Source organism: Coregonus lavaretus (assembly GCF_964263955.1).
Source record: "Coregonus lavaretus genome assembly, chromosome: 7".
Lineage (NCBI taxonomy): Eukaryota > Metazoa > Chordata > Actinopteri > Salmoniformes > Salmonidae > Coregonus > Coregonus lavaretus.
The window spans coordinates 27,738,310-27,753,740 of NC_139994.1; the positions used below are offsets into that span (position 1 = coordinate 27,738,310).

The following is a 15,431-nucleotide window of genomic DNA, read 5'->3' on the forward strand; positions in this document are numbered from 1 at the left end:
TGACTACGACAGTTCTCAGTTCTCTCTCACAACCTCACTCTCCCGAGCTGTAAGGCACAAATGAGACGTAACATGTCACGCATGAGACGAAACATATTACGCACCAACTTAAAATGAGCTTGTATGTAGTTTATGAGCCAATGAGAATTTAGCCAGCTCAAGCATCATTAGAATCCGGGTGGAACTAAGCAGCAAAAACATATTTTAAACTGAAAGTAAATTGTGTGTCATCAATCAGTTAAACCCAAAATAGTGCTCTCATTGTTCCTGGGCTTGGGGGTCTAGATATTTTTACTACTAACTTTGATGGCTTATTGTAACTCAGGATAGTGTTTCTCCAGAGAGTGTGTTCAGGTGCAAATATAGTGAGAAACTAAAGGTCAAATGAAAACCGTACACCTTTTATTTCTTCTTTCTCAATTGCTATATATAAAAAAAGAATTTTGTCACAGCAGATGTTTTTGATTACACAGTATAATTACAATTATATTTTACTGAAATTATGCAATCATTGATATTCCAGTGTATATAGGACATCAAAGATTTCTGTCAACTTTTAACATTACCTCACATGACCCTTAAAATGGAATCTTTAAAGAGTGATGCAGATCAGTTTTCATGGTCAGAGTCAGTCATCAGCAAAAGAGTTTGAGGCTCTTCTTCATCTCTGTTCTTTTAATGCTGTATCTCTCTGTTACACTGAGATATTGTATCTAAACAGAGCAGCGTCCCAAACACTCCCAACACTGGAATGAGTTTATAGGTTTCAGTATCAATGTGTTATGAAAACATGGCATATATTTGTTGTAGGGGCAAATGAGGACATAGACAGACAGACACACATGAGATTGAGAAGCAATACTCAAACCTGAATGTTAGACAAGCTAACTAATTGAAAACTGTATTCTGAAACAGAAAACTTTTGGGGATGACAGTCAATGTAACATGGAGTTAATGCAGAAACATACAGTAAGAGGCCACCTAATCGACTCAGTGAGATGTCCTAACCCTGTTTAGAATGACCCTGTATTATTTATGACTAGACTTGTAAATGGGAAGTCAGCGTGATCTTTGACAGGTTTATGTAGATTATGTAATTCCCCACCTCTGAAATTTGACAGGTCCTTCTTAGGCAAACAGTATATCAGATGTATTGGGATAAAGGAAAAAGACTCATCTCAGTGTCTCTGTGGCAATAAACCCTTTTAAGACAAGCCAGTCTAGATACTGCAAGCATATTGTGGTAAGACTAAATACAGGAAGGTCTTGCAGCAACCTGCTGCTGTAAGTTTAGTTCTTACAATGGCCTTGACTCAAATCAATAACATGGAAGGAGGATCACTTTGATGTGAAACAGGAGAAACAATGTATTCTTCCTATAGGATTCTCAGAGGGCTTACTGTGGTTTGGGAGAATGGCACCTTGTGTCTATCTATCCTCAATCATGAGATGGCCGACACACTGACCCATCATCTAGTTCTAGTAAACATGGTTTTTCATATCCATACTGCTGAGAGGGATGCATTACATTGACACATATTATTTGTTTGTTATTGTCATGAACATTACAATCATGCCATTCAACAAGGGTTTTTGTCTTTGCAAATACATCTGGAAAATGAAGTACTGTGGCAGTAGATAATAGATGAAAACTCTTTTATCATAGCTAGTTGTAAAATAACTACATCGCTAACCAGGTCACATTTTTTCGTTCACCAATAATTACTTAAATTCTCTCCCAGATGGAACCATGTTCTGGAATTCTTTAACACTCCCACAGTGTGTTCTGGTATGTGTGTGGAGGGGATAACCACATCAAGTTCAGTTAGCTAATAAGTCTGTGAATGGAAAGTCCTTGATAAGAATCATAAAAGGGACAAACCATCAGACACATAGACTACAGTGAAGGATGAACAATGCCACAGTGCCATCTATAGGTAGACTGTAACTCTCCTCACCACTGTTTCAGAGAAATCACCTGATGAGTCACTTGACTTTCGATGTCTCTGCTTGCCATGCTCAAAGAAGAAGTTGCCTCTCACCACAGATCTTAGATCAGATTACCCTAACCCCATCCTAACATAAACCATTGGATGGGTAAAACATATCCGTCCCTGTATCAGTGGTTAAGGCAACTTCTACCAACTCCCTCTGTCATTGTCCGCCATTATTGTCAACGAAGAACTGGCATTTTTGATTTGGCACATACACCAGGAAGTAAGATAGGCAGAGCAGAGGCCATAGCTTGTTTATCAGATTAAAGTCTCTGGTCATGGAATCCTTCTTGTTACCGTTTTCTCTGCATTCTGGAAACAATCAGGAAATTCTGTGACATTCCGACTCAGGAAGAATTAAAAAAACAAACATATTTTCTATTGAAAAGGTATCTGATTTAATCTGTTGACTGGATATACACAACATATGAAGCCATATTCAAATGGCATTAGAAGTAAAATATATTTTTTGCCAATAAAAACACACAAAAAAGAAAACATCATGGAATAAGGAGTGAGTGTTGGGTATGATGTTGTAGGTGACATGAAAACATACCGTTGGAGGAATTATGATCCAATAGGAGATGAAAGAAGTACAATGTCATCAGCCACCAGAGTGAACTGAGCAACATAAGTTGAAATAGAAAGTGCAAGAAAATTTCATAGATTATTGATATGTTTTAATGATGATAATACTGATGAATAAATAACATTATAGCTTGTTAATAGTTATATATAACAAATATGTTATACGTAGGCCTCACTAATTCTAACATAGCCTACACCAGTTCACTACTCTTTCTCCAGTAGGCAACCGGTCTTTGACATACAGATGTAGGATCTTAATTTGAGCCAGTTTGCTACAGCAGGAATATAATCATGCAGCAACAGGAAATGTGAATTATTATGTGGATTATAATTAATGGAAATCAAGTCTAAAATTTTGAAGTGAAAATTACAAACTTCAGAAGCCTTTTTAAACCTCAAATACACTACAAGTTTTACATTTCCTGCATTGCAGAAAAGCTATCCTGCAACAGGGTGATCAAATTAAGATCCTACATCTGTAGGTCTGGCTTGTCTGCCAAGTCAGTTCCCATGGGTGAACTATAATGAGGGTTGTAGTTGTGTTCTTTTTCTTCCATACACATCTTATTAGTGATTACAGTAACTGTGGCTGAACAGCCCTACTGGTAACTGGCCTGAGATGTCAAAGGTCATGAAGTGTAGATGAGAGGAGCACAGAGAGGACTACAGTATAGCCTATGTACCAAAGACTGAAGGGGAGGGTATCTGATGAGGTGTGATGTCTAGTATGAAACGTCTGCCCATTCACACTAACAAACACTAGTGAATTAAGTATCTTCAGCACTACAGCATGTAACCAGGGTGCACGTTCTTTGTTTGGCTCCTGATTGAAGCTCCCCAAAGCTCATTGACAACAATATGAAGCACAAAGACACATTTAGTAAGTTAGCAACCATTTATTTCTGAAAAGCAACTGTATATTCAGATATACGATTGTAATCCTCCACCCAAGAATTCTCTATATAGAAAATGTAATAACACAAAAGATAAAACTAACCTCCTCCAACATGGCCTGAGTGCCAGTCGGTTTCTGCTCTCTTTCCAACTCCTTGGTATGGTAGCACAAAGGGAAAGGGAAAGGATATCTAGTCAGTTGCACAACTAAATGAATTCAACTAAAATGCGTCTTCCTCATTTAACTCAACCCCTTTGAAATCAGAGAGACAAACATACTGGCACTTAGGCTACCTCCATTGTGTCTGTTATAAAACTGTAAAGATCAGAGAAAATCATTTGAACACCATTGTAGATGTAGTGGAGCATTACTGAACACCATGGAGCATGTATCACAAAAACCCAGGGATACATTTTCGGGGTCTAAACAGTTGGCATCATTATAGTTTTATCACTAGTTTTACATTGATGTTAACACTTTCCAGGTTTCCATGTTTTGATTGGTATACCAGTGTAGCAGAAAGATAATCCAACAGCTCTGAAGTTATTAATATTGTTTATTATTAAGACAATAGTGATTCTCCTCATTCCAGGATGTTGACAGTGGGGCACAGCATTGCTTAAGCACTTAGTTTGTAACATCTAACAACTTCAGTGTTGCAGGTTAGCAAAAGTTAAAAGTATTTTTCCGGTATCGTTTTCAAATAACTCGTTTTCAGTAAAAAAACAATCTGTTTTTGCATTTCAAACTTGTTTAAAACCTATAACCCCAATATCTAGCCCAGTTACTGTAAAAAATTTAGATTTTTGTCATTGTAGATTTTAGTGGTGCAGTTATTAGTTACAAGAAGTGGTAACACTTTACTTGACACCCAGTGTCATAACATGTTATGACAGGGTCATAATCAGGTCATAATATGTCATAACAGCTGACATAACGTGTCATAACCTGTTATAATATGGTCATGACACTGTCATGACAATTGTTTTTAGGCCTGTTGTGGCATGTATTGAGTTATTTTATGGCTGGTTAAGACACCTACATAAGACTGTAAAACCCCACAAAACCTACCATGGTAGTTATTTTATGGATGATTATGACACCTACATAAGAGTGTAAAAACCCACAAGACCTACCACACAAGTCTAAACATTCCATTACATCATAGCCTACGTGTCAACAGTATGTTTATGATATATATAACATTTTTGGAAATTGACCAATTATCATTGTACTTGAGCACAAATTGATGTCAGACATGCACCTACCCCTATGCTCTGTTGCTGATGAATGGGATGAATGCAGGAGGAGATTTCAGGAGCAGGACAAGACACCCTCTTTGTGACTGATGACTGACATAAGGGCATGATAGGCCTATCTGGCTTATATGATTATGATGGTCATAGTGTTTAGTGACAGTGTCATAAAGTGTATTTTCTTAGTCAAAGTAAAGTGACACAAGATGGTCATAATGCTTCATGACAGTGTCATAAAGTGTATTTTCTTCAAGTTATTTAAAATATGATGAAAGAAAATGACTGTAAAGAATTAATCACAACAAAAACAAAGGATTTAAGAGATAAACTTTAAATGGAAGGAAACATCTTGGCAGTGAAAACAATAAGTTGAATAAATGTGGGTTCTGACACTCTTCTGTAGGTGTCATAACCAGCCATAAAATAACGCAATATATGTCACAACAGGTGTAAATATATGGGTCATGGCAGTTTTATGACCATATTATGACAGGTTATGACAAGTTATGTAAGATGTTATGACATATTATGGCATGATTATGACCGCATCATAACGTGTTATGACACTGGGTGTCAAGTAAAATGTTACCCAAGAAGTGATCACCAGAGAGTGCTGTTTTAGAGAAATGTGTATTTGTGGCTGGGTGCACGTTACTTTGACTCAAACTTCTATAAGAGTTTTCTTTATTTTCTTGTCTGTACTTCTCTGCTGTAAAGACAGACAGACAGAGGTCAGTGAATAAGATGACTGAAATTAATACAGCATGTTACACTGAAAAGACTTGAGCCAAATCCTACCTTGAGATACACTATATATACAAAGGTATGTGGACTCCCCGTCAAAGTAGTGGATTCGGCTATTTCAGCCACACCCATTGCTGACATGTGTATAAAATCGAGCCATGCAATCTCACAGGACAAACATTGGCAGTAGAATGGCCTTACTGAAGAGCTCAGTGACTTTCAACGTGGCACCGTCATAGGTTGCCACCTTTCCAACAAGTCAGTTCGTAAAAATTCTGCCCTGCTAGAGTTGCCCCGGTCAACTGTAAGTGCTGTTATTGTGAAGTGGAAACATCTAGGAGCAACAACGGCTCAGCCGCGAAGTGGTAGGTCACAAAAGCTCACAGAATGGGACCGCCAAGTGCTGAAGCGCATAAAGATTGTCTGTCCTCGGTTGCAACTCCCTCTGGAAGCAACATCAGCACAAGAACTGTTCATCTGGAGCTTCAGGAAATGGGTTTCCATGGCTGAGCAGCCGCACACTAGCCTAAGATCACCATGCGTAATGGCAAGCATTGGCTGGAGAGGTGTAAAGCTCGCCGCCATTGGACTCTGGAGCAGTGGAAACGCGTTCTCTGGAGTGATGAATCACGCTTCACCATCTGGCATTCTGACGTATGAATCTGGGTTTGGCAGATGCCAGGAGAATGCTACCTTCCCCAATGCATAGTGCCAACTGTAAAGTTTGATGGAGGAGGAATAATGGTCTGGGGCTGTTTTTCATGGTTTGGGCTAGGCCCCTTAGTTCCAGTGAAGGGAAATCTTAACGCTACATCACACAATGATATTCTAGAAGATTCTGTGCTTCCAACTTTGTGGCAACAGTTTGGGGAAGGCCCTTTCCTGTTTCAGCATGACAATGCCCCCGTGCACAAAGTGAGGTCCATAGAGAAATGGTTTGTCGAGTTCAGTGTGGAAGAACTTGACTGGCCTGCACAGAGCCCTGACCTCAACCCCATTGAACACCTTTGGTGTGAATTGGAATGCCGACTGCAAGCCAGGCCTAATCGCCCAATATCAGTGCCCAACCTCACTAATGCTCTTGTGTCTGAATGGAAGCATGTCCCCTCAGCGATGTTCCAAAATCCAGTGGAAAGCTTCCCAGAAGATTGGCGGCTGTTATAGCAGCAAAGAGGGGACTAACTCCGTATTCATGCCAATGATTTTGGAATGAGATGTTCGAGGTGTCCACATCCATGTTCGAGGTGTCCCCATACTTCTGGAAATGTAGTGTATCTACTAGTAACTCAAACTTGCGTACATCATGACATGCAATCACGTCAATAGGGGATTGGTGAGAAAGTTGACTTTGCTGTTTCAAAAACAGACAACTAGAGAGACATTCACCTGTTTAATTATTGAGAGAGAGAAACCTCATGCCTTTTGGAGGAGTTTGAACCATCATCAGAAGCTACAAGGAAAACAGACACAACCATATTCTAAAATGGATACAGTCCAACACAATACATCCAAAGTCAGATGCCAAATGGTGACCAACTACAAGATGAAGCATTTTCTTTCAGTTTCAGTGACCAAGTCAGAAGCAGAATAAAGGCAGGCACTTACTGTTGGCCTGAACAAAGCCTGACACAGAGATAAACATGCTGAACATACATGCTGATGTTGAGGGTTCGGCTTCAGTGTTTAGGGTTTGATCACCTGTCAGCCTTTCACACACAGTGTTCTGTTCTTCATCTCTGCTCTGTAAGGCTGTGTAGTCCCTGAGTGTATAAAGCTAGTAGGTGAAGTCTGAAGCCTGCTGCCTGACCTGGGAAGTCCCCAGACAGCAACAGAAGATACAAAGCTTCTCTAAAGCAGAGATGACTGGAGTCACAGCTCCCTCTATAGACAGTCTGTATACAGCAATGATTTAGTGCTGGGCGGGCCACAGGAATAAGAGTTGCCAAAACCTTGCTTGGGTCATACAGCTGCTGCTCAGTGGGGGGAGGGGTCAAAATAAATAAAACAGGAAGTAAAATGGGTGTCTCTGTAGCCTACTGTATTCAGTAATGCAGATGCTCGCACTCTCAATACCATCTATGGTGCAATGGGTGTGTTGTGACAATAGGTTATGTGCTTTTGCATCATCACAATCTCCATATAATACAAAACTACAGCTTAATAAAGTCATGTAATTTGACTGTTCTAGGTGGTAACAGAAACTCAAGAAAATCTAGAGAACATATCAAGCCTGATATAGTCCCCGTCTGGTGATGTCTGGTTATGATCTACACAGAACACGGCTAGTTGCCTGAGATCAGGAAATTCATGATGACATTACAGAGGCAAGCTAGTTGATGCTAATTCCATGTTCATTGCATTGACCAGAAAGTACAAATACACACAATGAATCATGGTATTAACGATCCAATTTTATTCCTGAAAATCACCCTTACATATAGAAAAACATAGTAATCAGTCGTCATGAAAACTTTGTGGTATATTTTGAAGCTATTGTGGAAAATAATAGAAAATGTATGTAAATAATGAATATAAATAATGATTGTAAATAATGATTGTAAATAAGAAAGAAGCAGTACTGCCATGTGATGTCATCTATAAATATGGATGAATATTAATTGTTCTCCAAACGCTGACAAAGGCTGCCACCTAAACGTGTCCATTTGTTCTGACCTCTGCTGCTAAAAAAAGCATGAAAACTTAAAGAATATTTCAGTGACTGCGGGTTTTTCCTATCTTCAAGTATTGTGTGGTATATTCATATGAGCTGTGATACCGGATTTGACCAGACATTGTATTGTGTTCATTGTGAGATGAAATATCCTATCAGTCAGTAGCACTTTTCAGCTGGCCTCACTGTCCTTCAATAAAATTCCTCATTTTTCTGCTTCTCTCCTGTGAGACAAACAGACAGACAGACAGACAGACAGACAGACAGACAGACAGACAGACATCTGGGTTGACAAAGGAAAGGTTGGGGAATTGATTTGCAGAAGGATGGACGGACGGACAGACAGAGAAGCATAATCTAACAAGAGTACAAGCCACTTGAAGCCACTGGACCCTTACAGATACAGTACATTACCTGTTTAATTAGTGAGAGAGAAACCTCACACTGTATCTGGTTCTGCTGTGTCATGGACGGGTTGGAACCATCATCAGAGGCTAACACAAAACAGAGGGATCCAAATAGTTAGAGTCCTTTAAAAGCTGTATTAAGCATCAACACTGTACATACCAACCCACACCATGTTCAAATACATGTGGGCTTCTCCAAGCTTCTTCAATATTTGTAATGTACTGTACTCAGTCACATATTCTTTCTGTCGTTGCTCACCTGTCCTCATCCTGTTCCACATAATAAACCCAGCTATGGTGAAGAGGGCTGGGAGCATGACAGGTACCACTACTCCAATGATGATGAAGCCATATTCAGGAAGCTTGTCTGAGTTTATGAACAAACACGCATGCACACATAGTGAATATTACTGTAAATCATTGCATTCTCTGTCATATTGAAAAATATGATTCATCTTACCACTGTTTGTTTTTATCACAGACTGATCCAGTTTGATGGTGATGATGTTTTCTTTGTGTTCAACCACACAGGTATAGTTGTTGTTCTCCCACTCCTCAGAGTCCATTGTGAGGTGAGTACTTTTCTGGAAGGTTCCATCTAGATTAGGGAGAGTCTCTCCATGCTCCACATCTTCATGCTGTTCTTGTCCGTCTTTCTGCCAGAACACCATGACTCCACTGGGGTAGAAACCTGTAGCGTGGCAGTTCACTGGAGAGGAGGGGGTCTTCTGGAGCAGAGACACTGAAGGAGGGGCTGAAGAGAAGGAGTGAGAGGAAATAAGTGCCTCAAGCCGGAAACAACCGGTAATAGGTTTTGATTGAATAGGACTCCATGTGTCTCAGACAGTGTTTCTGTACCTGTCCTCTTCAAGATGCTGCTGGTGAAGTTCACATACTTCTTCAAAGTGTCAATACATTCCTTAGTGAAGTACCATTTGAGATACTGCAGATCCTTGCTGTTGTCGTCCCACTTCTGCTTGATGGTGTCTGCCTGCTGTACGGAGGTTATCCATCTTATGGTCTTCATGTCCAATGAAATGAAATCCTCACCATCGTATCCATAGTGATGGAAATAATATTTGAGTTTAGTCTCATCATTCCACTCACAGCCGTACAAGTTCTGGATTGTGTGAACACCTGCGAGAGCGGGAGAGAGACAGGTCTATCTACAGTAAACATGTATTAACTGGACAACGGCCATGTAACACTAGCCATAACTGAGAACAAGGCTAGATGTGGTTTGATGCATGTGTGTTTTAAATGAGAAGAGTTTACTTGATTAATTTGTTTATGTGTGTGTGTTTGCGTGCACGCACATGTCCATTCTGTTACCTTTTGACTGGGTTTGGTTGAACTGCTTCTTTGCAAACATAATGAGGTTTTTGAAGCCTTCATATTGGTTAATCAGGGGCTCAGTGTAGAGGTCCCAGTAGTATTCTCCTGCATTCTCCTTCATCCACTCAGTGGTGGGGACCAGTGTCTTGGTGTTGCTGTCAAAGTACTCAAACTGATGGTCGTCCAGCAAACCCACCACCGTGAACTCTGGGAAGTCAGTATCACCTGAGACTGCAGTGTATAAGTATTTATCAGTTTAGATGAAACTGAATGGTAACGCTGGGTTGAACAACACAACTGGGCGGCAGGTAGCTTAGTGGTTAAGAGTGTTGTGCCAGTAACCGAAAGGATGCTGGTTCTAATCCCCGAGCCGACTAGATGAAAAATCTGTCGATGTGCCCTTGAGCAAGGCACTTAACCCTAATTGCTCCTGTAAGTCGCTCTGGATAAGAGCGTCTGCTAAATGACTAAAATGAAACGGTGTACTTTCTTTCACTATTCTCTCCATCATGGCAAACAAACAGGGTCATAACTTGTTAATGTTTAGCCATCAAGTTTCATCTTTAACGAGTGACACAATGGTGCATAAAACACCTTCTGTTATTCAACAAAGACAACAAGGACTAATTAAGATGGGTTTACAAATTCAATTATTTTAATCTTCATGTTGATGTTGCCATAATGAGTTTCATACTGTCTGATATGCACTGTTTTATATGTTATGTCCCTGATGGGTTGCCGTAGATGACTGTTGGGTATGAAGTTGTAGGTGAAATGAAAACACACCAGTGGAGGAATTATGATCTAATAGGAGATGAAAGCAGTACAATGTCATAATTTAACATGTACATTTTAGTCATTTAGCAGACACTCTTATTCAGAGCGACTTACAGTTAAAGCATTCATCTTAAGAGACAGAAGCTAGGTGGGACAACCATATAGCACAGTCATAGGAAGTACATTTTTCCTCAGTAAAGTAGCTATCAGCAAAGTCAGAGCTAGTAAGAAAAAAATGAAGTAAAGTGCGAGTGTTAGTTCAAGAAAAGGGTTGGAGGTGCTGTGTTATTATTTAAGATACTCTTTGAAGAGGTAGGGTTTCAAATATTTTCTGAAGATGGGCAAGGAATCTGCTGTGCTAGCTTCAGGGGGAAGCTGGTTCCACCATTGGGGTGCTAGGACAGAGAAGAGCTTTGACTGGGCTGAGCAGGAGCTGCTCTCCCGTAGGGGTGGGAGGGCCAAGAGACCAGAGGTTGCAGAATGGAGTGCTCGGGTTGGGGTGTAGGGTTTGAGCAGGTGAACTGAGCAACATAAATTGAAATAGAAAGTAACTTAGGCTACAGTGAAGTATGAACAATGCCACAGTGCCATCTATAGGTAGACTGTAACTCTCCTCACCACTGTTTCAGAGAAATCACCTGATGAGTCACTTGACTTTTGTGTGTCAAGTTTCCCCTAGGTACAGATCTAGGATCAGCTTCCCCACCCACAATCCTAACCTTAATCGTGGGTGGTAAAATACATATCTGATCCTGTATCAACTTCTACCAACTCCCTCTGGCATAGTCCATCTTTATTGTCAACAGAGAACTGGCATTTGATTGGGCACACACCAGGAAGTAAGATGGGCAGGGCAGAGGCCCTAGCTTGTCTTGTTAATCAGATAAAAGTCTCAGGTCTGCAAACAGTCTGGAAATTCTGTGACATTCCGATTCAGGAAGAATAAAAAACAAGAAATGTTCTATTGAAAAGGCAGATGATTTCATCTGTTGACTGGATATACAAAACATAGTCAGACATATCTGAATACAAAAATCTGTAAAAAGTATTTAGGGTTAAAATCTTTGCTATGGTGTTATGTTTGTTTTTTCACCTCATAAAACATAACACATCATGGAATAATGAATGACTGTTGGGTATAATGTTGTAGGTGACATGAAAACACACCAGTGGAGGAATTATGATCCAATAGGAGATGAAAGAAGTACAATGTCTTAAGGCACCAGGGTGAACTGAGCAACATAAATTGAAATAGAAAGCAAGTAAATGTCATTGATTATTGAGATGTTTTAATGTTCATACTGATAAATAAATAACATAATACCTTATTTATAGTTATAACAAATATCTGTATGCCTCAAGCTTTATCATGGATGGTCAGTCCTTGCATCCATATCTCAGTCTATGAATTTGAGAGTAGTAACATTTCTCCAGCCCTGTCCCATAGCTTTTTACCGAAACAGGGACATGGAAGACCCTTTATTGTTTCTACTGCTTCATAATGTAACCTGCAGTATGCGATCTATGTGAGTGCAGTATAATGAAAAGACTGGCTCCTACTACCCTGACCAAGGGCTTTTGGTCCTGCTGGCAAAGGCTAATCCCCTGTCAGTTAGACCAAAGGACTGAAGGCTCTTGTTCAAAGACTAGGAAACACTTACATACACACGTGCTACAATTTCATTTATCGCTGTTGTTGTTGTTGTTGTTGTTATTGTTGTAGGAAGACACCCCATAACGGCTAACATCAGGGGTACCCTTGTCTCTCATCATGAACGGGGTATGAAAAGGAGGTCCTCAGCCCTGATTTAGGGGAGCGTGGGGAAAGAAATAGGCTGCGTTCCGATACCCTGCATCCACAAGTGTCCACACTTTCATTTCACCTCATGCATTTAAAAGCATTGGATTGGTGCAGGCATAATGGGGAGACATTCCACTACAGCACAAGACCACTGGACGACCCCAGGCCAAGTGTTTGTTCCTAACCCCCTGTATTGTTAGAACATTGTGAAAAAAAAGAATAAACAATTCACCAACTAAAACAGGCAACAGTGTAAAATCATGTTTAATTACAGTACTGTAAACGGCATTTTATCAACACAGAAGTTATACAGTGTTATGCTTGAATGGTTTTAGTTGAGTTACATCTAATGACAATGCATTCCTTTTGTAGTGTCTTAGAGTCTATAATATGCTGACCGTTGCAAAAAGTAGGAAACTTGGCTCTAAGATTTTGCTGATGTGGCAAAATGGTGTAACGGATGAACTGTACTCTACTGTGCTGGAAACATCTGGAAAACATTACTGTAGTTCATGGAAAGATGATATGGGGAGAGACGTGGAAAAGGCCAGGGATTGGTTTTTTAGAATCACACCATATTACGTCATAAATGATATAAAATCATGTCTTGAACAATAGAAGGGGAGAATAGCGAATTACATATTTGGCTGTTGCTGTCTCCAGGCATCTGCAGGTGTCTGTAAATTCCGATGCTGAATATTCTTTGTTATAATAAACCTTTATAAACAAAGTACAGTGTCGGCGGATTCTTTATCATTACAGCATGGACCAGCAAAGGTGTGTCTTTTAGACACTACACTTTCAAATTACAAAACAGGATTGGTAACTATGGGCTTTCACTTAACGCCTGCTCCAACACCCAGCGCCCCGAAGCTGCTGGTTATAAGCGCAGTGTGTCTTCCTATAACTTGTTTTGCGCAGAGGTGCTGAAGGGAAAAGGTATGTATTCTCAGATGAATGTGTATTCCAACATAAAAAATGTAGTACTACATACAGATGTGAAATGTTTAGAATCATTTTCATCTCTCCATTCCATAATGCGTTTTTCCACAGTAATCGTTATTTAGTCAGCAAAATATCATACATTCCTCATTTAAAAAAATACTGTTTCCTCCTGGATAATTTTTTTAAAGGGGTTTTAAAGTAAAAGTATTATTTAAAAAATAATATTAACTGGCCAACGGCATCCTTTTTTTGTGTGTTTTTTCCCTGACACACTAATAATAATAATAATAATAATAATAATAAAGTGATTCATTTTAACTTGGCGGACGCCTTTCAGGACACTCAAGGACATCTTCCATTAAAAGTAGGCCTACATAAAATGAAGTGTGATACATAAGTTATAAAATCAAGTGCATCAATCAACAGGGCAATATAAAATCGAAACAATCTAAAATCAAAGGACCAGACAAAACAGGACAGATAAAAAGAGGGGGGAGGGGTTAGGAAGAGAATACAAACCCGGTTTAGGGTAAAGGTTTGGTTTAAGGTGGTAGGGTTGGGAATAGGAGCTAAAGGCCCGGGCACCCATGGTGGAGAGGTGGAATGGGGGGGAGACAAGAAGACCAGCAGAAGGGGAGTGGAGGGAGCGGGAGAGGGTATAGACTGGGAGAAGATCAGAGGGCTAGGTGGGTGCCAGGTTGTAGAGGGCTTCGTAGGCGAGGAGGAGTGCTTTAAAGTTAATACAGGATTGCACAGGGAGCCAGAGTAGATTGATGAGGATTGGTTTGATGTGTTCAGTTGATCTGGTGTGGGTGTGGATTCTGGCAGCAGAGTTCAGAACCAGTTGGAGTCTATTGATGAGTTTGGTGGGGATCCGGTGAGGAGAGTGTTACAGCGGTACTGGGTCGGGAAGTAACGAAAGCATGGATGAGGGTTTCGGTGCTGGAGTGTGACAGTGAGGGGCGGAGCCTGGAGATATTGCTGAGGTGGAAGAATGCTGTCCGGGTTCTGGTTTTTATGTGGGGTTTGAAATAGAGGGAACTGTCCAGGGAGACACTGAGGCTTTTGACTTGTGTTTACAGAGGGACCGGGAAACCATCTGTGGTGATGCTTGGAGAGAGTGGATCTGAAGCCGATGAGCATGACCTCTGTCTTGTTGCTGTTGAGTTTGAGGAGGTTCATGTTCATCCCGCTCTGGATGTCGTGAAGGAAGCTGATGAGGGAGGTGGGAATGAGGGGAGTGGTGGGTTTGGTGAAGAGGTAGAGCTGGGCGTCATCAGCATAGCAGAGGAAGTGAACTTTGTGATGTCGCATGATCTTGCCCAGGGGTAGGAGGTATAAGGATTCTTCGGACAATAAGCTTTCATGGTTGAGGAAGGTTTTTGCACACTGTTGAGTGATTTACAGGAATGAGGTCCATGGTTTGAATCATAAGTGAAATGTATTCAGAAATCTATTACTTAAAACTATGAGGCTCACTACAAATCACTTATCAATCCATAATCATTCAGCAGCTGTGAGATGGATGCCTATGTAAGTAGTAATGACAGTGTATCTAGTCACACTACATCAAGCTGCCCTCAAACCTATAGAACTAGTACACAGTAATAAATCAGTATCAACATTGGTCTGAAACATGTTGGCTGGAGTTGTGCTGTTATCTAACAACCAATACCGCTAGACTGTAATTACATAGTAGTTACATAGCAGTTATTATATAAGTACAAAGTACCATGTTTCCTAATTCGTTTCCAAGTGAACAGTAAGAAAGCATTTTTATCCAGCCCGGCACTATCACACCTGAATTGACTGGCCAATGAATCACAACGCCCTTGATACAGCCTAATGCAATCAGTTGTATCGGACGTGCCTGAGAAAGATTTCAAATAGACAGCAGATTTATTTTCTGAAGCATCAATATCTTTCATCACTAATATTAGAGAGTCACATCTCTATAATCACCATTGGAGCGCTCCGCAATAATATCACACAATCTTCAGTGCTAACGCTCACACAAT

The 15,431-nt window shown here is 40.3% G+C and overlaps 2 protein-coding genes across 2 annotated transcripts in view; one reads left to right on the forward strand and one right to left on the reverse strand.

Moving 5' to 3' along the window:
- The window catches only part of LOC311133058 (proteasome subunit beta type-8-like), a 131,928-nt gene that overhangs the window by 93,907 nt on the left and 22,590 nt on the right, over window positions 1-15,431 (forward strand). The gene's annotated exons all lie outside the window — the stretch shown is intronic.
- LOC311131813 (major histocompatibility complex class I-related gene protein-like) lies at window positions 16-10,134 on the reverse strand (the record flags this gene model as incomplete). Its single annotated transcript, XM_084164945.1, has 6 exons — window positions 16-47; window positions 8,592-8,642; window positions 8,815-8,922; window positions 9,016-9,309; window positions 9,414-9,692; window positions 9,888-10,134. Coding segments are annotated over 6 exons (1,011 nt in total), but the record flags the coding sequence as incomplete, so codon positions are not given.